Source organism: Ictidomys tridecemlineatus, chromosome 4 (assembly GCF_052094955.1).
Source record: "Ictidomys tridecemlineatus isolate mIctTri1 chromosome 4, mIctTri1.hap1, whole genome shotgun sequence".
In the NCBI taxonomy this organism is placed as follows: Eukaryota; Metazoa; Chordata; class Mammalia; order Rodentia; family Sciuridae; genus Ictidomys; species Ictidomys tridecemlineatus.
Window position 1 is genome coordinate 32,259,340 of NC_135480.1, and position 25,703 is coordinate 32,285,042.

Here is a 25,703-nt window from a genome sequence, read left to right on the forward strand (position 1 = left end):
TCTAGGTTGATTCCACAGTCCAGCTTTTGTGAATTGTGCTGCTATAAACATTGATGTGGCTGTATCCCTGTAGTATGCTGTTTTTAAGTCCTTTGGGTATAGACGGAGGAGAGGGATAGCTGGGTCAAATGGTGGTTCCATTGCCAGTTTTCCAAGGAATCTCCATATTGCTTTCCATATTGGCTACACCAATTTACACTCCCACCAGCAGTGTATGAGTGTACCTCTTTCCCCACATCCTCTCCAACACTTATTGTTGTTTGTCTTCATAATAGCTGCCATTCTGACTGAAGTGAGATAAAATCTTAGAGTAGTTTTGATTTGCATTTCTCTAATTACTAGAGATGATGCACATTTTTCATATATTTGTTGATGATTGTATATCCTCTTCTGAGAAATGTCTGTTCAGGTCCTTGGCCCATTTATTGATTGGGTTACTTTGTGTGTGTGTGTGTGTGTGTGTGTGTGTGTGTGTGTGTGTGTGTTTAGCTTTTTTGAGTTCTTTATGTACCTAGAGTTAGTGCTCTATCTGATATGGAAGGGGTAAAAATTTGCTCTCAAGATATAGGCTCTCTGTTCACCTCACAGTTTGTTTATTTTGCTGAAAAGAAACTTTTTAGCCTGAATGTATCCCATTTATTGATTCCTGCTTTTAATTTTTGTGCTATAGGAGTCTTATTAAGGAAGTTGGGGTCTAATCCGGCATGATGAAGATTAGGGCCTACTTTTTCTTCTGTTAGATGCAGAGTCTCTGTTTTAATTCCTAGGTCCTTGATCCACTTTGAGTTGAGTTTTGTGCATGATGAGAGATAGGGGTTTAATTTCATTTTGTTACATATGGATTTCCAGTTTTCCCAGCACCATTTGTTGAAGAGGCTATCTTTTCTCCAATGTATGTTTTTGGCACCTTTGTGTAACATAAGATAATTATAATTTTGTGAGTTAGTCTCTGTGTCCTCTGTTCTGTACTATTGGTCTACCAGTCTGTTTTGGTGCCAATACCATGTTGTTTTTGTTACTACTGTTCTGGACTATAGTTTAAGTTCTGGTAGAGCAATACCACCTGCTTCACTCTTCTTGCCTTTAGCTATTCTGAGTCTCTTATTTTTCCAGATGAATTTCATGATTGCTTTTTCTATTTCTATGAGGAATGCCATTGGATTTTGATCAGAATTGCATTAAGTCTGTATAGTGCTTTTGCTAGTATGGTAATTTTGATAATATTAATTCTGTCTATCCAAGAGCAAGGTAGATCTTTCCATTTTCTAAGGTCCTCTTTGATTTCTTTCCTTAGAGTTCTGTAGTTTTTATTGTATAGATCTTTTACATCTTTCGTTAAGTTGTAATTCTTTTTTTCTTTTTAGGCTATTGTAAATGGGGTAGTTTTCCTCATTTTCCTTTCAGAGGATTTGTCACTGATCTACAGAAATGCCTTTGATTTATGGGTGTTGATTTTATATCCTGCTACTTTGCTGAATTCATTTACTAGTTCTAGAAGTTTTCTGGAGGAGCTTTTTGAGTCTTCTAGGTATAGAATCATATCGTCAGCAAATAGTGCTAATTTAAGTTCTTCTTTTCCTATACATATCCCTTTAATTTCTTTCGTCCAATTGCTCTGGCCAGTGTTTCAAGAACTATGTTAAATACAAGTGGTGAAAGAGGGCATCCCTGTCTTGTTCCAGTTTTTAGAGGGAATGCCTTTAATTTTTCTCCATTTAGAATACTGTTGGCCTGGGGCTTAGTGTAGATAGCCTTTATGATGTTGAGATATGTTCCTGTTATCCCTCCCAGCCCTATTTTGTATTTTATTTAGAGACAGGGTCTCACTGAGTTGCTTAGTGCCTTGCTTTTTCTGAAGCTGGCTTTGAACTCATGATCCTCCTGTCTCAATCTCCCAAGCTTCTGGGATTACAGGCGTGCATCACCGAGTCCAGCCCACAATTCTTTTTGTTAGTGTGCCTTCAATGACAGACCCCTCCTACTAAGAGTTACACCACCTCCCAATAGAGATACCCCAGGGACCAATGCTTTAACACAGTGCCTTTGGGGAACACTTATCCAAACCACAGCACTCAGCATCTAACAAAGAGCAGTGGAGGTTGCATAATAAATGAATTCATCTTGAACATCTACAACTAATTCTAAGAACATCTATAACTAATGAATATATAATCGGCCAGAAATATGCTGTGGTTTTTTTGTTTATTTTGTGATAAGACTTGAGCAACTAGTTGTCTTTTTGAAAGTATGTACACCTGTACACACTTTGATAAAAAATAAAATAAAATAAAATCTAAAAGAAAAGCCATAATTCAAAAAACTCTCACTAGGGACCCTCTGTTACCACTAACCCAAACACACTGCAAACGTGGGGCATGTTGTCTAATGTAATGAAGCTTCTCCACAGTCACAGAATCACCTAAAGAAAATGCAGTTCATCCACTGAACTAAAATATAGATTTTTTGTTTCACCATTTGGAAATCTGGGGTGGAGCAAAAAGTGGGAACCTTGGATCTAGAGAGCCTGAAGTTTGGGTTCAAGTCCAACATTTACTCCATGCAACCTTGGGAAACTTGTTCGACCCCTCTGCTTTATTTTCTTCCCTGTAAACTAGGGGAAATTAAACACCTTGCAGGGGTTATTTTGAGAAATGACTATAAAGTGTAAAGCACCGAGCACAGGCCTGACATATAACAGGTGCTCAGTTGATGGCTTGGCTTAAATGCACTCCTGCATTTCAATTATTTAAAAGCCTCGTGTCTGAGCTCACACAGAAAACAAGGAGCTCATGAAATATTACTCTCCTGGTGGGAAGAGGCACCATTTATTTACTGTCTGCTCTCTTAAAAGAAAGAGGAAAATTGTGGCAGAGCATAGAAAAGCAATAGCAACAGAGAGGCTAGGGGAAAGAAAATGGGAGAATTTGATTCTCACTGGATCTTGGGGTCAAGCTGCAAAGCAAGGCTCTTCTCTTTCCCCCCACTCCTTCTGCTATGCACTGAGTGCACACGTCCCACTATTCATGTGTTGAAAGCTAATCTTTAATGCGAGGGTATTTGGATGGGGCATTCGGGAATTGATTAGTTTCAAGGGCAGGACCCTCATGAATGGGATCAGTGCCCATATAAAAGAGACCCCAGAGAGCTCTCTCACCCCTTCGGTCATGTGACGACACGGTCATGCTGTCTGTGAACCAGGAAGTGAACCTCAACAGACACCACTCTGCTGGCACCTTGATCTTGGACATCCTCGCTTCTAGAACTGTGAGAAATGAGTTTCTATTGTTGATAAGCCACCCAGTCTATGATATTTTTTGTTACAACATTCCAAAAGCACTAAGGCAGCCTTTTAGTACTTATGAGGAAGCCTTCAGATGGGTGGCAGGAGGTGTCAGGGACAAAAGGAGTCTTGTTAATCCAAATGGCTCATCTCTTGAAGCTTTTATTTTATAAAAAAAAATGAACTTCACTGTCATTTAAAAACGTCTTTCTTCATTTGAAGGCAAATCATGTTCAGAACATTCATACAAGTTTTAAAAAAAGCAAAAAACAACCCCCCACCAAAACCCTACATTTCCCCCAAATTCTCCTATGAGATAAGTACGGAGAACATTTTGCAGTTTATCCGTCTAAGGTTTTGTTTTAGTCAATATGGCCATAAGCTAATATGTTCAAGTACAGCAAATGAGATGGCGTGGGACAGGACCTACTGTTCTGTAATGGGATATTTTTCATTCTACAGCTTGTTCCAAGGGAGGAAGGGAACATATCTAATGTCACCATGGGTGACAGCGATGGGTTCCCAGGGTGGCTGCCCACAGCCACTCAGTGCCCTCTCGGAGTGGAGCCTGGGGTCTGTGTCTGTTTCTCCTCCATGAAAAACTTGGTAGTCAGACCTACACACAGCACGTAGCTGTTCCCTCACAGTTAATCCTCACATTCAATCTTAATATATTTTCAGGAAAAGGAGACAATAAGATGAGGTGACGAAAATGTTTAAATCACAAATGGGTGGGAAGGTGGAGAGGGGCTGGAAAGCAGCACGACGCTTTCCATTTCCCATTCTCGCTGCCCGCCAGATCTTGTCGCAAGTGCCAATTCATTTCTATTCGACAGACTTTAAAAATGAATGAGACACAGCTCCTATCCTTAAAGAGATGGGAATCTAGTAGCAGACGTGAGACACAATAACTCACTGAACCTGATAAATGAGTTTTCTCTCTTATTTAGCACCAAAGTTCCTGCCTCTTTCATCATGAAGCAAGGACAAGATGGACATAATTATATTAGAAAAGTCAATGTTTTGCTATAGTAAATGGTGTACATTCACCTCTTAATTCTCACATTTATGAGGTATATGTATATATATTGTAGGAACCGAAGCCCAGAGAAGTTAGTATCTTGCCCAAGGTAATTCAGCTAGTAAGTGGCAGAACTGAGATTTATTTTGATTGATTGATTGATTGATTTAGATACTGGGGATTGAATCCAGGGGTGCTCTACCACTGAGTCGCATTCCCAGCCCTTTTTATTTATTTATTTTTTTTATTCTAAGAAGGGTCTTGCTAAGTTGCTTAGGGCCTCACTAAGTTGTTGAGGCTGGCAATCTTTTTGCAATCCTCCTGCCTCTGGAGTCACTGGGATTAGAGCTGTGTGCCACCAGGTCTGGCTCAGAACTGGGATTTAAATAAGGCCCTTTGGGGCTAGGGCCCTTGATCATTGAAGCACACTGCCTTTGGGCTGGGGGACAGTGCCTTGGCAACCTGGAGCATGCATTGTGATTTTCCCTTCTAGGTACTGTGGCCTGAAAACCAGCCTACTGTCGTCCCCGATGGTGGGGTTCATGGTGACCAATCAGTGCACCTACTATTCACCCATCGGCTTCCCTCAGATCCCTGTGGCTGCCTTGGCGGTGGAGAAAGTGGGTCACTCCAGCGTGCATTACCGACTGGCCCTGTTTCCACCTAAGCACACCGAGGAGCCACCTTCAGTAGATCACTGTGACCTCTCTGATGGCTTTTTCTTTGGCCATCCTAAATTGGCTCACTTTGATGCTTTGGCCTGTACCACGGGGTCTTCAGTCCACGTCTTTGTGAATCCAGCCACCAGCAAGCCAGCAGGGCTCCCCGAAGACTTCAGGAAGGGCCTGGTGAAGCTGATGATCCCAGCTTCTGTGTGAATTGCGAACACTCTCTATGGAATTGCTCGTAAAATAAAGTTTAGATTATTCTCTCTGAAATTTCTTCTGATTTATTAGACATTTTGCCTTTTAAATGGCTGTTAACGTCTTCAAAGTTTTTTAAGAGTCATCTAGCTCTGTCAATGAATCACCTCCTTGCATAAGATCCTGGGCCAAGTATTTTTGCACAGTGTATCCCTTGGACCATGACAGCCAACCTCGCGAGACAGGTATTGTTCTCGCTGCCCTTTTACAAAAGAGGAAAGTAAAGTTTGCAGAGTGGAAGCAGCAGCCAAAGAAAGGCCAACTGGACTCGGAAGCCCATGCTCTTAGCCACCACATAATGTTGCCTCTCCAGCTTGCACCAACCCTGAGGCCCAGGCCAGCCCAGGCCCTGGAGGATCCATTTCTGCAAAGGAGCCCCATTCACTTCCTGTAAGTCAACTGCTCTTCTCTGCATTGCACATTTCCTTATCAATATCTCACCAGCTGGGCCTGGTTGAAGATCATTGATCTGAAGTGACTCATTAAATGTCTTCAGCTTCTTTCTGCTCATAATCATGTGGCCTATGGGGGATGGGGTGGGGAGTAGGGATGTGAACTCTGGTGCTGGAAAAATCACCTTCATTTCACATGTTTAAAAACAACCAAAAAACAATCCTTTGATGCTTATCTGTTAGATCCATACTTGAAGCCAAGAGTAGCTATGAATAAAATGAATCTTTGATGCTGAAATATGTGAAGACCATCCTTTGGGATAAAAACAAAAATGGTTGCCACTTACTGAGTGCCACCTACACAAAATGCTTTGTGGTCATGACCTTACTTGATCCTTATCCTTGTTCTGTATGGCCAGTGTTATCATTAACATCTTTCAGATGAGAATGTTAAAGCTTCGAAGAAGATCCTTAGAGGCAGAAAAGGGGCTTGAGTTCAAAATTGGTCTCGGCCTCAACCTGACCCCCAGAAAACTGTGGGTTTTATCTCTCTGGACCTCAGTTGCCTCATCTGGAAAACATGATCCCTAAAGACCTTTTTCCAGTTGGACTCCTGAATGCTTTTAAATAAATGGAGACTCTTGGTCTGCTATGGAACTGAGTTCCAAATCCCTACCATATATAAATAGCTTTGGAATATCCTCACTGTGATATAAACAAATCCAAGAGCTATCCCTTTGCCATTAAGACCAATCAAATTTCAACTAGATCAATTTTTAGATTTTAGAAACACTTCACACAGTGATTCTAAAGCTTGGAAGACTATTAACCAGCAGCCTGATGTTTGCAGGCATTATCTACATGACCTCTGACACTTGACCTTCTCAAGCAGGTCAGTGAGGAGAAATTCTAGTACTCATGCATCACCTCCAACTTCAAGGCCACATGCATTATCTCACCTTAGTTACATAACTACTCTGAGTGTTGAGTTTTGTAATCATCATTATTATTATGCCCACTGTGGAATCAGGACAGGCTCCTCAGGAGGAAGTGATCTGTCCACCCAGACTGTGAAACTTCTGCCCGGCAGAGCTAGAACTCTAATCCAGCTGGGTCTTTGAATCCATCTTTCTGTATTGCCAGCTGTGCAACTCATCACAGTAAACCTGAATTTTTATGTTACACTATTCTATACCACCAGTCTTTGAATTATGGGGATAGTAGTGGTAGTTTGACCAAAAAATTCTTAATCAGAGGCAATTCAGTGGAATGATGAAGACAACAGGTCCACCATGAGTGAGACCTGGATTTGTATCTGGATCTGCCTTCTCTGCAGGGAAACCACAGGTCTAAGTTCTCCCGGAATAGTTCTGATTATCCCAGCATCATGGGCTCATACTTGTGGGTTCCAGAGAGGGGTAAAACTGCCAAATAGTCCATGGGTCACTCCACCCTTTTTCTCTCTCTCAATGGGCTTCCTGTAGGTGTATACTTTAGTCCATTCCTGCTGCTGTAACAAAATGCCTTAACCTGGGTAATTTATAAGAAGGAAGTTCTTGCCGTTTGGGAGGCTGGAACTTCCAAGATCAAGGCATCAGCAGCTTTGGTGTCTGGCAAGTATTCCTCTCTGCTTCCAAGATGTTGTCTTGTGGCTGTGTCCTCACATGATGGAAGAGTAGAGAGGCAAAAGAAGGACCTCACTAGCTCTTTCTAGCCCTTTATAAGGGCACTAATCCTCATGACTTAATCCCCTCTCCAGGGTCCCACCTTTTAATACCATTACACTGGGACTTTGATTTTAGCATATGCATTTGGGGGGAACATATTCAAACGATTGCAGTGTATATGATCAAATTGAGTCCACTCTATAACAGCTGACATTTGGCTAGTCTAACTAGCTAGGCATGTGCCTACTACTTTGCCTGCCTTTTGGAAGAACACCTGGGGAAGAGGCCAACCAGGGCTTGAAGATGTTTGGCGTCTTTGGGGCATGCACTTCTGGGGTCTTATGAGGACTTGGAGGCATATCTAGAAAAGGTGGCCCTGGCTCTGAGTCAGCAAAACCCTTTGGCCCGGGACGTTCTCAACCACGGGGAGAGGCACAGCCAGAAGAATGGAGTGGGTCTTTCTAAAATTCCAAAATGGGCAGGGAAGGTGGGCCAGGATTTGGAGAGATATCAATTAAAACTGGCCCCTTTCATTGTCAATGGTGTCTTGGTCTGAACAATCAATGACATAGTCACCTTGTTTATGAGTTGTGTGACTTTGAATATTACTTTCCTCTACATTCCCCGATTTGTGACATAGGGAAAATAATGCTGTAGTGACCACAGGCACTGTCCCCCAATGTTTTCAACAGAAGGATTGCACTTCCCTGCTCTCTTCAAATTAGATATGGCCATGTGACTTGCTTTGAACAATGTCAGTGGGCAAGAATGACATGGATCACTTTCAGGAGGTAGTATTCAATTACCTGTGTTTGGCTTTCTTTTTTTTTTCTCTAATATTTATTTTAATTGTAGTTGGACACAATAACTTCATTTTATTTATTTTTATGTGGTGCTGAATCAAACCCAGGGCCTCACACGTGCTAGGTGAGTGATCTGCTGTTTGTGGTAGATGTGCACTACTGCTGCCATGAACAACGGCCCAGCCCCCAACCAGCTTTGCAAAAACAATTAAGCTTCTGTTGCTTCAAAACCTTGGGATGGTAGGGCTGTTGGTTACCTAGCATAACCCATTCATTCTCTTTCTTTCAAATACCAACCTCATAGGGTAGTTGAAAGAGTTGCATGAGAAATGTCTGTAAGTACTGGCATTGTGCCTGGTATACACCTACTAGAATTTATCCTAGAAGAAATGCATTATGCACCCGCTTACACAGACATCTTCAAGGTTGGAAAATATCTTTTGTTACATTCATTTTCTTTGATGCAATTCTATGGGAAATCAGACAATGTTTTCTATTTTATGTGAGAAAAATGACAGAGGTAAGAAAACAGCCTGGGATGGGGGAGGGATGCTTTACACCTGGGGTGTGTGTCCCCCCCAGGACTTATGTTTGGGTAAATCTTATAAGTTTAAGAACTGATGACATCATCTTTCTAGTGCTTAAATTTTAATACTTCACCGTGAGTCAAAGCAGTGAATATTATGGCACTCCCTGGATTTTACTGGGAAATTCTAGCACTATAAATTTGTTTTAAAACTACAGAAAGAGACAGCCAGATCTCATATGCATGTTCTTGGAGAAAGCCGAGATTTTATTATAAAGTGGCAAAAATAAATCTAGAGAGACTTAAAAGAAAAATTGTCAGCCGTTACTACTTCACTCTTCACAAGCTATTTTAGCTGAGCTGCTAATAAGCAGCCATGTTGCTCCCGCCATTTGCTGGGTATTTCTGAGCAGATGTGACTCGTGCGTTTGCTAACAAGGGGACAAGTGCAATAATCAAGCAGGTGAAGAAAATCTTCAGGTACCGCAGATTTTCTAACTACATTTTTGTTACACTCGAATTCCTTCAGAAACCTATAGGAAGAGATGAGAGGTACAAAATGTGTGTTCATGTTTTGCTTAGACAGAATATGGCTCCTAGCAATTAATGCTTTCAGTCACATTAAGCATTAAATAATGCCTTGTGACATTACAGTATTTCCCATTACAGATCAATTTTGTAGCATTTGTTCATAATCAGAGTTGAAATGTTACCTAGAAACAAAATATGTTTTCCTTGAAACAGTCAGACCTTATTAGAAATCTAAGGTTTTACAAATCACCATGTTAACAGCTATATCCCCTGGCTAAGGTTTTCTTTCTTTAAATAGTGTTAAATTCAGCCCCAGAAGCTTAAGTCTCTTTGAAGATTACTCTTCTTATGTGCACTGACTTGAAAAGAAAAACCTAATGTTCCAAATATATCTAGCATCCTACTATGTACAACTTAATAAATCAACCAGTACTCCCTTTTTCAGGAAAAGTAATATTAGCACCTTATAAAAATGTTATGCTTATGCTTAGGTTACATAAGGTTAGCAAGTTTCTCATTTTTCCTAAAAACAGGTTTTCATTGCTAGAAAAAAAAAATCAGCTTGTTTCTAGCTAAGCGGAGTTATTTTCATTTCCTGACCACATAACCATACGCTGTGGGTAAGCAAAGAAATAAAGAGAAAACATGAGAATCAGAGATTTGCAGCAGTACAACTTAATGCTAAATTGCAGAGATTTGTGGAGCTAGAAACATCTGGATTTGTGTGCTGGCCCTGCCATTATTAAATGAATATAGAATCTTGGGCAAATTGCTCAACTCATCATCCATTAAGTATTAGCTACTTTTATATTTTTGCAATTTTTTTTTTTTGCTGGTGAATATTCCTTTTGATTAAAACTACCAGCCTCTAATTTGTTAAGCAAATGAATACTGAGCATTTATTGTATGCCAGACTCTACCCTTCTAGGTCCCTGTCAAACAGCAGTAAAGGAGACAGATCAGAGTGTTATTCTCATGGAGTTTACATTCCTGCTTAGGAGGGGCGATGTACAAACAAGGCCAAACGAAGCCGAAGGTGGAATGGTAGCCCTTCAAAAGATAGATCTACCCCCCAACCCCCAGAACCTGTGAATGTGACTTTATTTGGAAGAAGTGTCTTTGCGGCTGTCATTAAGAATCTCAAGAAGAGATCATCCTGGATTGTGAAGAGCTCTAAATCTGATTCAAGTGTCTTTATAAGAGACATGCCAAGGGGAGACCCAGGGAAAAGAGGCAGAGTCCACATTGAAGTTGGAGGCAGAGATAGGAGTGAGCCACAAGCTAAGGCACTCCTAGTGTCACCAGAAACCGGAAGCATGTAAGTATTCTCCTTCAGGGACCTTGGAGGGAACACAGCCCTGCGGACACTTTGATTTCAGACTCTGGCCTCCGGAACCATGAGTTAAGTTTGCCATTGCAAACCACCCAGGTGGCTGAAATTTGGGCAACGGCCCTGGGAAACAAAATACAAATGTTAATGCCTAACAAGAATAAAACAGGGAGTGAGCTAGGGACTCGAGTGAGGACTACTTTAAGTAGTGGAGACACTGAGAAGGCCTCACTGAGATGATATTATACTCATTTCCTGAGCATGAGAGATGGGTGATCTGAATCCAAGGAGGCAGCAGGTGTAAAGGTCCTGTCCTGGGAATGCCACCGGTGTGTTCGATAACCATAGTCAGTGGGGCTGCAATATGAATATGGGATGGGATGTAAAAGGAAAAGGGTAAGGAGATAATGCAGAGGAGGGAGGTGGGGACCCGATCCTCCAGGGCCTCTTAGGCCTTGGATTTTCCAATTGAAACCTGTCTCAGAAATTATCTTTAAATGACCTGCACATGCCCAAACTGCATAGAGAAAGGATATTGTTAAGTACAGATTTATTAAATTAGCAAATATGGATATGTTCTGGACATTCTAGTAACTGGGTTTTAAAAACCCAGAAGCTTTATAATCTTATCCATGGACTCCCATTGCACTGTTTAATAATGTATGAATAACGATGCCACGAACAGTCTATGTGAAGTCAAACACACAGGACACAGTAGAAAATCCTCTCGGGATCCTTTATTTCACTTCCTACTCACAAGGTGGAATTTCAACTTGTAGTCATCATTTCTGCCAGTTCAGTCAATGGCTCGGAACATCACAGTCCCAATCCCACGGTGTCAACAATCCTGGAGGCAGATCCGAGGTGAGGGATTCATGTTCACTAATGAATTCCACTACATTTTGCTTTCTTGTGATCCCACGGCCTCATTCCAATTGAGGATCATTGAAGAAACGGACTGTATTTCTATTCACTATTTCAAAGATCATACCTACCTCATTTACTTGTCAAGAAAATTTTCTCAAGTATATTTAAAGTGTTTATCATTTTCCTATAGTTCTTCAAATGCTTGACATTCGTCTTTTCCCTACCTCTTAAAACTCCTTTCTTGTTCACATTATCTTTCTTGATTGCTTCTCAGTTTATATAAAAACAAAAAGAAAATGTGGATTTATTGTGCACATTAGCAGGTCTGTACAGAGGTTTTATATACCACTTACAGTAACAGCTCAGAGTAAAAAGGAAGAAAGAATCTGAAATGTTAGACTTGCTCGGAAATAAGGCTACCTGGGACAATGCCACTATCTAGCTTCATCAGAATTTTTACTTCTCCAACTTTTTAGCAGTGGCAAATAATAAAAAAACAAACAACAACAAAAAACCCTGATAATTAAAATATGTAGCAGTCACTCCATATACTGCCCCTCCCACCCAACCTTAAGAATAATAGGGTTTTTTTTCAAGTTTTATTCCCCTTTCATTTAAATTTAGTGGAAAAAAACTTAAAAAGTCATGTTGTAGCAATGTGTCCCCATGCAGAATTGCAATTTGCCAAGATTGTGTTTTGAGAGAAATCTTACTGAAAAAAATAGTGATGACCATTTTCCAGTAAATCTTGAGTGAAAAATCATTTGTACCCCAATCTGAGGTATAAACTTGCATTTGGGGGGACACAACTACTGTAAATTAGACAATTGTAGCAACCACCCAAGACAATGAATGAAAGCGTATGACAATCTGCCACATTATAGTGAGTGTCTCTTCAAAGTTCATCATGATTTTTAGTGAGATCTTCCCCATAATTGGTAGCTTGGCTTCCAACAAACATGTTCCAGTTGTCTAGTATCTCCTCTTTAGTTAGCTTCTCATCCTGCAGGAGAGAGGGAAGAGCTGTCAGGGAAGCTGTGGTAACTGTGAGTCTACCGTTCATCATGAAAACCATGCTAGTTCATTGATTTGCAATGTCTTAAAGGCTACATTGAATAATTCAGAAGCTTCCGGGTTCCTCTTTCATCTACCATTACTGCACTTCAAAATTCCAAACTGTGACATCCTCTTGCTATAAAAGCTGTGCAAAAGTACATCAGGCAGGTCCCTGAGTAATTCAGAAGCTGGAATCCATTTATGTCTACAAGTAGTGCAAGCACGTTCAAACAGGCCCTGAAGAATTCCACTTCCCTTTTATAGCCTAGCTGCACGACCTGACTGTTTGAATAACCTGGGAATTTGGGGCAACTAGCAAAGTTGGATGGAGCAGGCCTTTTTATTAACTGTATTTATTTATTTTGATATTAGTAGATCAGAAAGTACTGGCATTAGAACCAGAAGTGGGAGCCTGCCCAAGGGTATCTGGGCTGTGGGGGGGACAAGCTTCCCTGTGCCTGGCATATCCCAGAAGACTGATGAACATTTGGTAACTGAACGAATGGATGAATAAGCTTGTCTTAGGGCAGGCATGTTTTGCTTTAATTCCCTGCCCTGCCCACATCAGAGTTGCTGGTTCTTCAATCCTGAAAGGCGTGACTCAATGAGAGTTTGTGGCTCGCAGCTGGCTGTCCAGAGGAGTCTGGGCCCAGAGAGCTCACCATGGGCTACCATGGTCTGGTTCAAGTTTACAGGTCTCTACTGCAGGGCAAGAACAGGAAGTCAGCATGACAGGGCCACAGGGGCCAGTGCTATCACCAGAGGCAAACAAAGCAATCTTATGTAAACTGTCACCCTTCAATCAATGATCCCAAACATTTGAATTACCTTGTTCTTATCCGACTCATATACCAGGTGCCTGGCCTCGGCCTGGGCATGGTCATAATCTTGAGGGAGGATCCAGTGGCGAATCTCGTCTTTGTCCAGCTTCCCATCCTTGTTCAGATCCCGGAAGTCACTGAACTGCTCCCGTTCAGACAAAACCCAGTCCGGCTCGGGGCCATTATCCTCGTGAGAAAACATATCGGCTAGAAGGGAAAGCGTTCAAGAGGGAAGGGAGAAGTCAAAACACTTGACCCCTTGAAGTTTTGGAAGGGTGATGACCTATCAAGAGGCCTACCTCTTAGTGTCATTATGTTTGGGGGTGCTGGGGATGGAACCGGGGCCTCAGGCACACTAGGCAAGCACTCCACCTCTGAGCCACATCCCCAGCCCCATCAACAGACCTAACTCAAGCAGATGGTAGGAGGATTCTTGGTGATAATAATGCAATGATTTATCCACTCTGAAGGCCACCTGGTGGACTAGGAAGACCTAGACCTAATCCTGAGATTAGGATCCAGGAAGTGAACTTGACTCTTGACTTAGTTCTATAACTGGAATTAGATTACTTCGGTGAATGAACCTTAAATTTGTCTGTAAGAACTGTCAGCAAAGACACATCCACATGGGCTGTGTCTGTAAAATGGAGATAATAATAGGCAAATCACATGGTTATTAGGAAGATCAAATGGGCTGTTTATGTGAAGGCTTCTGTAACCCAAATTGGTACATAAAGGTGAAAACTTGTAATAATGACCACCTCAGAGCATTTTCTACACTAGTCAGGATAACTGAAAGTGTTCTATATGCTTTTTCTTTCATTTGATTTCCTAACAACCATATGAACACTAGGTGTAGTTGGTGATTCCAATTTACAGATGAAAACAGGCACAGCCTCCCTGCAAACCACAGCTAGTCTGAGCTTGAGGCTGCACAGGAACATGGCGCTCTGCTTCCAACCCATGGCCTTAACCACTGTGCTTATGACTATTGTCATTATGTCATTTCCAAAGGGCTTTCTTTTTTTTCCATCCTTAAAACAATTCCATAAGACAGACCATTACCCACATTTCCAAAATAGCAAGAAAAAGAAACATTTATACATTGCTTGTTTTTAGAAAAGAGTCTGAACTATGGGCAGTTTGTCTTTGATAGGAGCACAGTTTAGAAACATCATTTTTTAAAAAGTTGCAATACAGAAAAGAAACACTGTAATGCAGTTTCAGTGTAGAGAAAAGTTCATTGTAATAAGCTGAGTTCCATTCTCAGCACTGATTAAAAATAGATGAATAAAATAAAGGCCCATCAACATCTAATACATATATAAATAAATAAAATAAATAAAAAGTCTCAATATAAGGAAAACTCTTTATAATCAAGTTTCAATATAGAAAAACTTTGTAATAAAGTTTCAAGGTAGAGAAAAACTCTTGTAATATGAAATTTCAATATAGGAAAAACTGTCAGGTGGTAAACAAAGCAGGTAAGGAATGAAAGCTTTTGGTGTGAATTTTGGCTATAAAGTAGTAACAAGGCAAGCCCACATCTAATATTTACTCATTGTTTTTGAGAAAGGGCTGCCCCACATATTAGCTAATTTGTACTTCAATCAATCCTACAAAGATGGAAGCAATGTTTTCCCATTTTGCAGACTAGGAAACTGAGTCTTAGAGTTACATGACTCTCTCAGGGTTGTGAAGCTATTAAGTGGAAAAGCCAGTGCTCTTGATTCCAGTGCCCTTTCCATTATACCACACCATCACCTGTTTCCCACTCAGCCCTGCCTGAAGAGGAGGCTGCCCCAGAAATGAAAAGAAGTCAATACAGCAGGTCTTTCTGATGCAAGTCACTCGAAATTTGATTTTCATATACAATGCCCCTACCTCCCTCTCTGCCTGGTTTAAAGAATAGAACATTTCTTTTAGGCAGAGCCACTCACAGAGTTCTGCCCCTGACTTGCACCATTTCAATGCAGAGTTCAGGAGGACTCAAAACAGCACAGGCTGCTAATCAAAAGTGCTACATTGTTTGCTTTTTTATCAGTCTGCCTTTTCTGTCAGTCTAATTCTATCACCACTGTCACAGTGAGACCTCCAAGGCGCTGAACACTTCCCTCTCATGTGTACCCAGCAACTGAAAGGCACATCTGATTGCATGATGAGGTAGCTATCAGCATTTTTTTCTAAAGGGTAGTTCCACCAAGATCACTTTAATTACTGTGGCGAGAGCTACCTGTCTTTTACCAAAGACAGACAGGCAACTGTTCAGTTCTCAGAACCAAATATAATTTCTAATGATGAGCAGAAACTCTGTTCATCATTTCCAAAGGTTCGTGTCTTTGTATGTGGGGTGGCAAAATAATACAACCACAAAACAAGAGAGTAAAGGCAACTCTAGGTTTACATACAAAGATAATTAACTGTCTCTATTAAATATGTATATGAAAATTATATTACTGCATTTCTCTCTCATAGGTCAGCACTTAAATCAATTGATTTTCCACCTTTGACTTAAAAAGTTGGGATGGGAATACAAGAGCCATCATGAGAAGGCAGTATGCAGTTGGAGCCACGTGCCTCAGCAGTTTCTGGAGCAAAATGCACATTTCCTTGTTGCCTGCTCCTTTATGCTTGGGGGGACGGGGGACACTGGACTACCAGGGAGGGCTCTACCTAGCAATGGTGGCATGTGACCCCAGTGAGAACTCAAGCTTCAGCCAGCCAGTGCTCACAGAGACCTGAAAATGCACTTCTCAACACTGCTTAAGTGAACGTCTTTAGATCACAGTGCTAGGTATGGACAACCCTAGATGGAAAACGAGAGGCACAAAATGCCTGTGTCATTGGGCAACTGGGTACTTGGTAGAAGATTCATTCTCTGAAAAGGATACCTTTCTGCAGAGAGCTCAGGTGCACAAACAGTTCTATTGACCATTGCTGCATCTGCTCAGGGATTCTAGGCTGGGCTGTGGAAGGCTAAATAATGATCCCCTGACATAGCACCACTAGGGCTGATATAACAAATGGGGTGGAAGGCCCTCCCCACTGGGAAGTCCCAGTAGGACACTACTAGACTTGCAGCTGCTGCTTTAAGAGATGTCTGTGGGTGGAAGAAAGTTGCCCCACGAGGAAGCTGAGCAACTCCAGGCCAGCACTCACCAATGTACTCATCCTGGTCCACAAACCCATCCCCGTTCTTGTCGATGTCCTCCAGAGTTTCCTAGGAAGCAAAGGGCAAAATACAATGTAAGATGGTCATGTGCTCTGAGCTGAGAATTCTAATGTCTAGCTTTCATGGCCTCATGCTTGGTGATTCCAGGCTCATTCCCTTACCTGCCCAGGCACTAGTTCACCTGTTAAAAGAGGCAATGGATTCTGTCCCTACTCCTCCTCCCCATAATTTTAAAAGCAAAAATCCTACCCTAAAGAAAAATGTACCTAGAAGCCCAGAGGTGTTGGGAATCCATCAGGAAGCCCTGCCAACCCAACCAATCTTCACCATCTAGTCAAGCACTGGGGGATCTGTGAGACCACTGGATTGAATGATCACAAAAACAGATTCTAGAGCTACCAGGATCAGGAACACTGAATAATCAGAGAAATATGAAATCACAAATAATTAAATTAAGAAAAGTATATCTGAAACTTTTGAATGTATTTTACTTTGGAACTAGTATATTTGACTTCCTAATTAGTTCTTTTGCCAGGGTCAGTAATTAAATGAGTTTACTGTCTATAGGCACAGCAACTCAAAAGACATCCCAAGTCAAAGAAAGCAGCCAACCAGAGAACACAGCACTAATCTGGAAGGCATGTAATCAGTCCACTTGTGGATAATTCCATCATCACTGTCCTCTGGAAAATTAGTTATCACTAAGCAGATATTGGGCTGCAGAGAGAAATGGTTCTTGAAGCCCTGACCCAGTCCTGAGGGTCTTGGGTGTCCTGAGCATGAGCTGGAGCATGAGGCAGGAGTGGACCCCTCCCCCACCTGGATGACTAAAACAATCCAGAGCTGCTTCTGAACAAAGGCTTCTCTTTGGAAGAAGGCACCTATTTCTTAGCATCGAAGCAATTGAAACTGGCTCAGGACATCTGCCCAGGAAGCAGGTGATGGCATTTATTTAATTGTTGTGGGAAATGGGCACCTGGGACCCCAAACAACACTGCAAAGTGATAACTAAGAGGCCTTACAAGACACTCATCACTCAAGCCCTAGCGTCTGATCCCTTTATCCTCCAAAGACCCATCTTTAAGAGTAGCATCATTATAAACCACCATTCCACCTTAAGTCCATAAGTTTTTAACAATCCAGTGCATTTCATCTCAAAATCTTTTTCTAAGTCCCTCAACGCTAAAAAGCTAAAAAACAGGTGGAGACGAGCCAGTTGCTCCCTAAACCCATCTGCTCTTCCTAGGCACAGGTCTACACTCTCTCTTCCAGTCTCCTCATATCTAGAAGGGGTCACTGCAACATAAATGGAAGGGATGTGTCTTTTTTCGTGGCCAGAAAAGTAAAGACCATCTATACGTTCTCTTTATTCCTTTTCTTTCCTTCGTCTCCCACCTGGTTGTTACTAGGATGACCTTGAAGCCACAAGGTGGCAGAGCTCAAGATGGAAATAGTCTGGGTACCTGATGGTGTTTAGAGGGGAACTGCCCAGGAGATGAATCTGGCTGGGACCATCTGTACAGGACTTTGTAAGAAACAAGCTTTGATCATGTTAAATGATTTTGATTGGGGGCTATTTGTTACAGCGGCTAGATTGCACTAACTCCCTGGGTACATAGGCATTCAACACATTCAACTTCAGATTCCTTTTCCAGTTCTTTAGGCTAAAAAAAAATGTCTCTCTGTGGATGAAGGGACAAGATGAAGGGCAGCATTTTCCTGGGTCTTTTCTTAGCCCAGGCTCCTCATTGATCTCACCAACACCACAATTTCCTTCATATGCTCAAACTCCTCAGGATGTAGAAAGGCAGTGAACTCCTCTCGAGTAGCTGTCAGGTCCCCATCGAGGTCTGCAGCCTTGAACCTTCTCTCATCACGTGGCAGCATCTTTTTGAAGGTGTGATGATCGGAACTATCTTGGAACTCTGTGGGGTTTCCTACAGGATGTTTGCAGAAAAGCCAAACATTACACATTGGACAAAAGGTCCTGACCTACTGAGTTCTTTAAAACATTTTATTTCAGAATGCCTCTAGTATCTGTCCCTTCAAGTCATCCCTTCATAGAGGCCCTAATGGCTTATTAGGGGCAACAGAGCAAGTCGTTAAGGGCATAAGCTTTAGACGGTTACAATACTGTACTTCTTTTTGCAGAACTCTGCTTTCATCAATACATTCTTTGATCTAAAATGTACATAGGCTCCCTGGTTCCCTGTCTTGTCTAAATGCCTCTGCCTGGCTTTCAGTATCTCCTGAGTCTGAGCACCTGTGTGTCCCTGGTTCTCTTGTCTCCTTGCTGTCTCTACCAGGTAATAAGAGGGTTTGCACCCTGGCACTATGCATCACACTCTTGCCTCATTACTCCTTTGATCTAATTTGTCTTAAATCCAAATTTTACTGAATGCACTATTCTCTGCCGCCCCCCACCTTACCCGCAGGTCTCTCTCTCTCCAAATATAAAACCATTCTTCAAGACCTGGATCCCAAACCACCCTCCCGAAAACCATCTCCCCGTCTCCAACTGCTCCACAACACTCCATTCTTGTTACCCAAAATTTACCAACAGTTTGAAACTGTACCACAGATATATTTCCTTTCTGCTTTCTTATCTGTGTGTATCTCTGAGATGCAGGTGCAAGTAGGGCAGCAACCTAGTGGATTTAGTGGTCCTGTACACCTTCCCCTTCAAATCCACAAAGGACTTCAAAGTAAGCAACTCAGTCCATTCTTAGTAGCAGACTGTTCTCAACAGATTCTATTTAGGAGGGTTTGCCACCTCCCAAAATGGGTAGGCATGATGAGAGAGAAGAAAATCCCCCTCAAGAAGCTTGTTCCCTGGACCCCAGCTGGGTGATGTCTCCTACAGCACCTCTTACCCAGGTAGTATCCATAGGTGGCTTGTTTGTATTCTTCCCAGGAAATTTTATCGTCTTTGTCTCTATCATAATCCTTCCAGACTTTAGCAACATTATCATAGATGTATCTTTTCTGCACCCGTTTGATCCAACTTTTCAGCTCCTCGGTGGTGACAAAGCCATCCCCATCACTGTCAATTCGATCAACAATCTTCCTGTAATAAAAGGAAAAAAAAAAAAAAACCACAAGATTATTATAAAGGTGTGGTGATCTTGGTCCAGTGAAAGATCAAACACTTGCACAATTTAAAAACACATAAATTACTGAAATAGAATCCGTGATCTAGTAGTGTTGGAAAAAGTGCTAACATGTATTCTTTCAAGAATGATATGCCGGGCTGGGGATGTGGCTCAAGCGGTAGCGAGCTCGCCTGGCATGCGTGCGGCCTGGGTTCCATCCTCAGCACCACATACCAACAAAGATGTTGTGTCCGCCGAGAACTAAAAAATAAATATTAAAAATTCTCTCTCTCTCTCTCTCTCTCCTCTCTCACTCTCTCCTCTCTCACTCTCTCTTTAAAAAAAAAAAAAAAAAAAAAGAATGCCTTTCTCCCATACCTGGACTGCTGCCCGTTACAGACATGACTAATGGACCATGCCCCTCTGTCCTGACAATCCTAGATATGACTTCAGAATTATTCTCACCACAATGCTCTGGGGATGGCCACTACCAACTGGTTGGAGTTGACCTGGAAGATCAAATTTATCTGTCCTTCCTGGAGTATTCCAACTCCCTAATTTTAGAGTAACAAAACTGAGGCCCAGAGAAATGCAATGATTTTTCAAGATCACACAGATAGTATCTGGTACAACCAGGATAAGGACTCATTTTGGGGGGGCTCCAGGTCCAAGGCCAAAAAAATTTTTTTTTGAAAATTCAACGTAAATCATAAAAGTAAGCAACTTGTTTTTTTGTGTTTTTTTTTAAAGAGAGACAGAGAGAATTTTAATATTTATTTTTTAGTTTTCGGCGGACACAACATCTTCGTTTGTATGTAGTGCTGAGGATCGAACCCGGGCCGCACGCATGCCAGGCGAGAACGTTACCGCTTGAGCCACACCCAACCCCTGGTTTTTGTGTTTTATCTTACCACCTTGGACTCAAATACTTGGAACTTAAAGCAGTTGATCAGATCTTATTGGACACAGCATAAAATATCAGAGATGAAAGAACCTCCATGGCATGGAACCTATTCCAGAAACTTGAGCAGCTGCAGAAGCTTAAGCCCCTCCTCTCTCGGTGAAGGTCCCGAGACCACTGGGGTCTCCATAGCTCTACAACCGGCCCAGGTTCCAGTGATTTCCCACTGGACTCCATTGAGGTATCCTAATCACAAGCCCAAAGCAAACTTCAGGTTGGAAACTTGCTATGTGTCCATCTCTAAGCCAGATGGTCCCAAGCTAGGAACACCATTTCTGTAGGGAACTTCAAAGACATTCCTAAGCTATGTTTAATGTCTACAAAAGTTTACCCCTAATTTCATTTACCTGGGATGAGGTCATACTGGCCAACTATGACTTTTTGAGGCTAGAATTAACTTCAGTGGTAAAATTTTCTTGTCAACAAAAGTTCTGATTGGAGTTAATCTTTGATTAATTCAAAATGAGATATGAGTGATAGGCATGGTGATGCAGCCTGGGATCCCAGTGGCTTGGGAGGCTGAGGCAGGAGGATTGTGAGTTCAAAGCCAGCCTCAGCAAAAGCAAGGCACTAAGCAACCTAGTGAGAGTCTCTAAATAAAATACAAAGTAGGTGCCCCTGAGTTCAATCCCCAGCACCATCCCCACAAAAGAAGGGAAATGAATGCCTTAGCTCTTTATTAGTGCAGCTTGATGGTTTGATCTCCTATAACTAATAACTATAGGAGAAAGGGTATGAGTGTGGGGAGGGGGGGTAGAGTAAATATTCAAAGTCACCATCTCCTCCCTGAACCCAGGGAGCTTGGTCAAGCTCTTCTTCCTCAGGAAGGTAACGAAAGGTTCGAATGCTACTAGCACCCCTATGGTATCCCTTCTTTCCCAATGTTAACAGCTCTCAAGCCTTAAGCATCTTCAGGCTTCCCCCCAGACACAGCAGAAGATTTTCAGCACTGTGCAGTGTTAATCCCAGCTACTGTGTGCCAGGCACTGCTCCAAACCTGGAAACACAGTGGTGACCTGCCCATTGGCTACCCACTAAGGAGCTGAATCTCAGGCCAACAAAAACCTAAGGACATCAGATCATACAGCCTTCCTTTGAGAAAAGGGTACATCCAATTTACACCAAATGAACCTCCAGGACATAGCTTAGCCTGAACCTAGGAGGAGCTCAATAACTATCTGTTAGAAAAATAAATAAGAGCTTGACCTCGCTCTTAAAAAAAAAAATCTCAAATAGTGAGATACTGGGAAAGGCAGATTTGATGTAGAGAAAGCTGAATGCTTTAATCAGAACACCTGGATCCATATTCTGGCTTTGGCCCCCATTACTTGAGATCTTGAGCAAATGACTTGATGCTCTGAGCCTCAGTTTTCCCATCTATAAGCTGGAACACTTACTTCACAAGGAATGTTATGAGGAACAAAGGAGAGGAGGTGTGCCTTTCCTCTCCAAAGACACTAATCTAGGTCCAGGTCGATGGAAAACCCCATAGACACTCAGCAAGTAACAAAAATGAGCAAAGCCAGTAGGAGGCCCTATGGCAACTGGGAGATTCCCTGACAGTTGTCAAGAAAGGTTGCCCAATTGAGTGTTTAAAAAAATTGGGGGTCTGGGCTGGGGTTGTGGCTCAGTGGTAGAGAGCTTGCCTAGCATGTGTGAGGCACTGGGTTCGATTCTCAGCACCACATACAAATAAATAAAATAAAGGTTCACAAACAACTAAAAAATATTTTTAAAAATTGGGGTCTGTATGTGAAATCAGTCAAATTTTAAAAGCAGCAAGTAATTTACAACTTTTCCCCCTACGATTACATAAGGCACTTTTAAAACTGCATCCAGGCTATATGAGTCCCCACTTTGCAGCCCTCTGACCTAAGTGTCTCTAGAGGCTTTAGAATGGTTTCTGTTTTAGAACTGATGGTCCGAAAGGGGGAAAAAAGCTGCCTAGATCCAGCCAGTCCTCCCTCAGCAGCCCCGACTTGCAGGGAACTGCTCCCTAATTTCCAAAAGCTCCACCCACATACTACCCAGCTGGTGGCTCAGGCCAGAGATCCAAAGTCCTCCTGGGTCTCTCCTCCCACCTCTCCCCCACACTGAGTCAAAAGCAAGAGAAGCCACACGTGTCAGGATCCACCCTCTCCCAGATTCAGGCATTCCTTCCCTCTCCCTGCCTGAGGCATCCCCATCGTGCCTCACTTGCTCTCTCCAGGCTGACAGTCTTTTCCTAACAGTTTTAGTTATTCCCGGGCATTTCAAGGACATTTAATCTCCACCACACTGAAGTCTCTCCCACTCTGCCCTAGGTTTCCCTCCTCTACTCCCACCTTCTCTGTCCCTTTAGGGGCCTAACATCCCTTGTGGCTAGAAGAGAGGTCAAACCCTCTAAAACTGGGCTGTTCTCTCTTCAAGAATGCCTGACAACTTCTGAGTCATCCCACAGGCTCTGATCAGGAGACAGCTCCAAGTCACCAAGTCCCTCTCTCCAACCTGAAATCTTAGGGCTCCTTCTCCTTGAAGGGCTTGCTATGGTTTTTACATGCCACCATCACAATGATTAGGTACAGCATCTGCCTGTCCTAATTATAAGCACGCTGATGCCTACAACACAAGGTGGCAGGCCAGATATCAAATGTGGTGCCTGGTACACAATAGCCATTCCAATGTTTGTGGTATGAATAAATGAATGAAGTCAAGGTTTTCACACAAAGATCAAACCCAGCCAACTCCACCAGTACTTGCTCTAGCCATTAGGCTGACCACATAATGAAGGTAATAAACGCAGCTGTAGGACAAAAAGTTACTCCCATTCCTCCCCCTCCTTCCTCTCCAGCAACAATGCAGAATAGTTGCCACTCAGGGGCCCAGAATAAATCAGTCTCCAAGTGCCTCAAAGCAATACAATAGACTGAATTTAATCAATGGCCCCTATTGTTAAGTCCTAAACAAGAAGAGAAAGTACTTCTCTGCCAAATAAAAGGTACTTGTTTGGAGGTGACTTTGAAGTTCAAAGATCTTTTTTATCACAACAGGCAGATGGTGCACCTCACAATAGGTATCATTTATCCTCATAGTCTAACTACACACATTGGCCTTTGGTGGCCCCAAGAGCACAGGGATGGCTGTGTTCTTTTTATTACAGCAGAACATGAAGATCCTCCACCCCAGGAGCCAGGTTCTGGAAGCCTGCTGCCCAGTAGGCAGTTTACGTCCTTCCCCAACCCTGCCTCCATCTGGACCCATGTTGGCTGTTGGTCCCTCTGTGGAAGGATTTCCAGATAATTCTGCACAATGCCCTAGTGTCTTCTCCGGGGGACCAGGGAAGGGTGCCCTGAGATCTATCAAAGTTTTGTTTCTCAGCTTTGGTTTCTGATTCCACGAATAAGTTCACAATCTACCACCACGGGCCACTCTCCAGCGTTTTGCCCCCTAACAAACAGTTGCCAAAGCATGAGGTGTCTTCGGGATATCTGCTGGAAATAGAAATCAGGGGGCCAGTTTCTAGTTGTGCGTGCCCCTCACCCCTGCATCTCTTATCCCCAATTCCCTTCTCTTGACAACGGTATTTTTATACCCCTACACCAGATTTATGGGACAATTGGGCATCAGGCAATAACACCCAGCCAGAGTCACAGGCCAAGAATCAAGCCCCACAAATAGCCTGCCCCTTCATCTTTAACCATTTGGTTCATCCTTGAGACCTACTTAGCAAGTGTCTCAGACCCCCCCCCCTCACTCCCGGTTTGGGGGCTGGGATGTAAGAAAGAGCCTGAGCCTGTGGGGTAGAACTCATTACAAGGCCACTGTAGATAAACTTCTTTTGTACACACTCTCCCCTCCCTTCTGATGCAACAGAAGGGGGGGCGGGTTCTCTGGATCCTGGCTCCGCGGCCACTGCCACGTTCTCGCCTCCCCGCGGGAAGCCACCCGGCCGGGGCGTGGCAGCGATCTCCACGGCGAGGTCCCAGCGCCAGCAGGCAACTTTGCGGGCGCCGCGCCTCGGAGGGGGCTGGCCCGGACGCTCGGAACCACGCGCGCTATTTCGCTTTCGCTTTGCCGCTGAGGTCCCGCGTGGCTCCCGCCCAGTGGTCCCGCGAGCACCTGTGTCACCCCCAGCGCGGCCCGGGCCGCGGCCTCACCCCAGCCTCTCCTTGCTCTCGTCTGGGGTGAGCTGATCGAAGGTCTTGGAGTCCTCTTTGCCCAGGAAGGCCTCGTGGTCGTACTGGAAACTCTGGTTGTCCTCCGGCGGCCGCTCGCCCAGCTCCGAGTCGGGCCTCACCACGCGCTCCTTGCGCACCGTGGGCTTGGCCCGCAGCGCCCGCGGCGCCAGCGCTAGCGCCAGCAGCAGCCCCAGGGCGAGCCCCAGGAGGCGGCAGCGGCCACGGCGCGCCATGGTCCGGAGGAGAGGGCGGCCGCGAGGGAGGCAGGAGCGGGCGGCGCGAGCGGCGGATCGGCTGTAGGGGCTCGCAGCGCGGCGGCGGGGCTGGGACCGCCGGGGGGAGGGACGGCGGGCGCCGCAGCCAGAGCCCGCCCCGGGCCCCGCCGAGGGGCGCGCCCCGACCTCGCGCGGGCGGCTTCGGGCGTCCGGGCTCACGCGCCCATTGGCCGCTGAGCAGCCGGGGGAGGCCGGGGCCGCCGAGCCACGTCGCCAGCCGGGGTGGTGGGCACCCGGCTCGGGTTTCGCCTCGGCCCCTCCCCGCCTCTCGTCGCGAGGGGCGGGCCCAGGCGAACCGGGCTCGGGACTGGAGGGCTCGCGGGAAGACCGGGAAGTTCTTTGTCAAGCAACAGATGTTCAGGATAAGATTCCTCCTGGTCCTGCAGTTCCGGAGAAGTGTAGGGAAGCACCCGCTGCCCGCGCCCCGCCACCAACATCCAAATGGGAGCCCGAACCCCAGCCGCAGCCCAACGCCCACAGCCGATCCTGTGCTCTTTAAGCCCAACACAACTCCATTTAGCAAAATTTGGAGTTTAGTTAGACGAGAGACTATAGGGAAGCCAAGTGGGTGTGGTCCCCCTGGGAGAGGGGGGGTCGCAAACTGGAGGAGGGCCACCGGATAACTTCAGCGTGACCCAACTGAATGCAGCCCGGGGCATTCCAGCGGCCTGGGGGAATGGAGTCCGGTGCTGGCAGATAGTCCCACTTTCCAAAAGCAATAGGAATTTCAAGTTTTTATATTTTTATTTCTAAATGTAGGCAATTCATTTCACAAAGGGTTACACGAATCAACTCGTATCTGTACTATCTGTAATGATAACAATCTGAG

The 25,703-nt window shown here is 43.9% G+C and overlaps 2 protein-coding genes across 4 annotated transcripts in view; one reads left to right on the top strand and one right to left on the bottom strand.

Annotated features, from left to right (window-relative positions):
• The window catches only part of LOC101968734 (uncharacterized), a 168,011-nt gene extending 162,772 nt beyond the window's left edge, over positions 1 to 5,239 (top strand). For all 3 annotated transcript variants that reach the window (XM_040284555.2, XM_040284554.2, XM_005327444.5), the window contains one exon: positions 4,795 to 5,239. In XM_040284555.2, the coding sequence (XP_040140489.1) occupies positions 4,795 to 5,179 (385 nt within the window). In that variant the 3' untranslated portion in view covers positions 5,180 to 5,239. The remainder of the gene's footprint in view (positions 1 to 4,794) is intronic.
• Positions 5,240 to 11,195: 5,956 nt separating this feature from the next.
• Rcn1 (reticulocalbin 1) lies at positions 11,196 to 25,127 on the bottom strand. The gene is made up of 6 exons (XM_078046286.1): positions 24,579 to 25,127; positions 19,263 to 19,456; positions 18,148 to 18,326; positions 16,377 to 16,437; positions 13,225 to 13,424; positions 11,196 to 12,343 (listed from the first exon to the last, which is right to left on the bottom strand). The coding sequence occupies exons 1-6, from the start codon at positions 24,830 to 24,832 to the stop codon at positions 12,236 to 12,238; spliced, it is 996 nt and encodes a 331-aa protein (XP_077902412.1). The 5' UTR covers positions 24,833 to 25,127; the 3' UTR covers positions 11,196 to 12,235.
• Between the last annotated feature and the right edge of the window lie 576 nt (positions 25,128 to 25,703).

Excerpts from the sequence above, each read along its gene's own strand:
- Rcn1 (XM_078046286.1), bottom strand. The coding sequence starts at position 24,832 with ATGGCGCGCCGTGGCCGCTGCCGCCTCCTGGGGCTCGCCCTGGGGCTG. Across the intron at positions 16,438-18,147 it reads TGAAGGAAATTGTGGTGTTG|GAAACTCTGGAGGACATCGA; the intron begins GTGAGATCAATG and ends TTTGCTTCCTAG. Across the intron at positions 13,425-16,376 it reads GGACCAGGATGAGTACATTG|CCGATATGTTTTCTCACGAG; the intron begins GTGAGTGCTGGC and ends TTTCCCTTCTAG.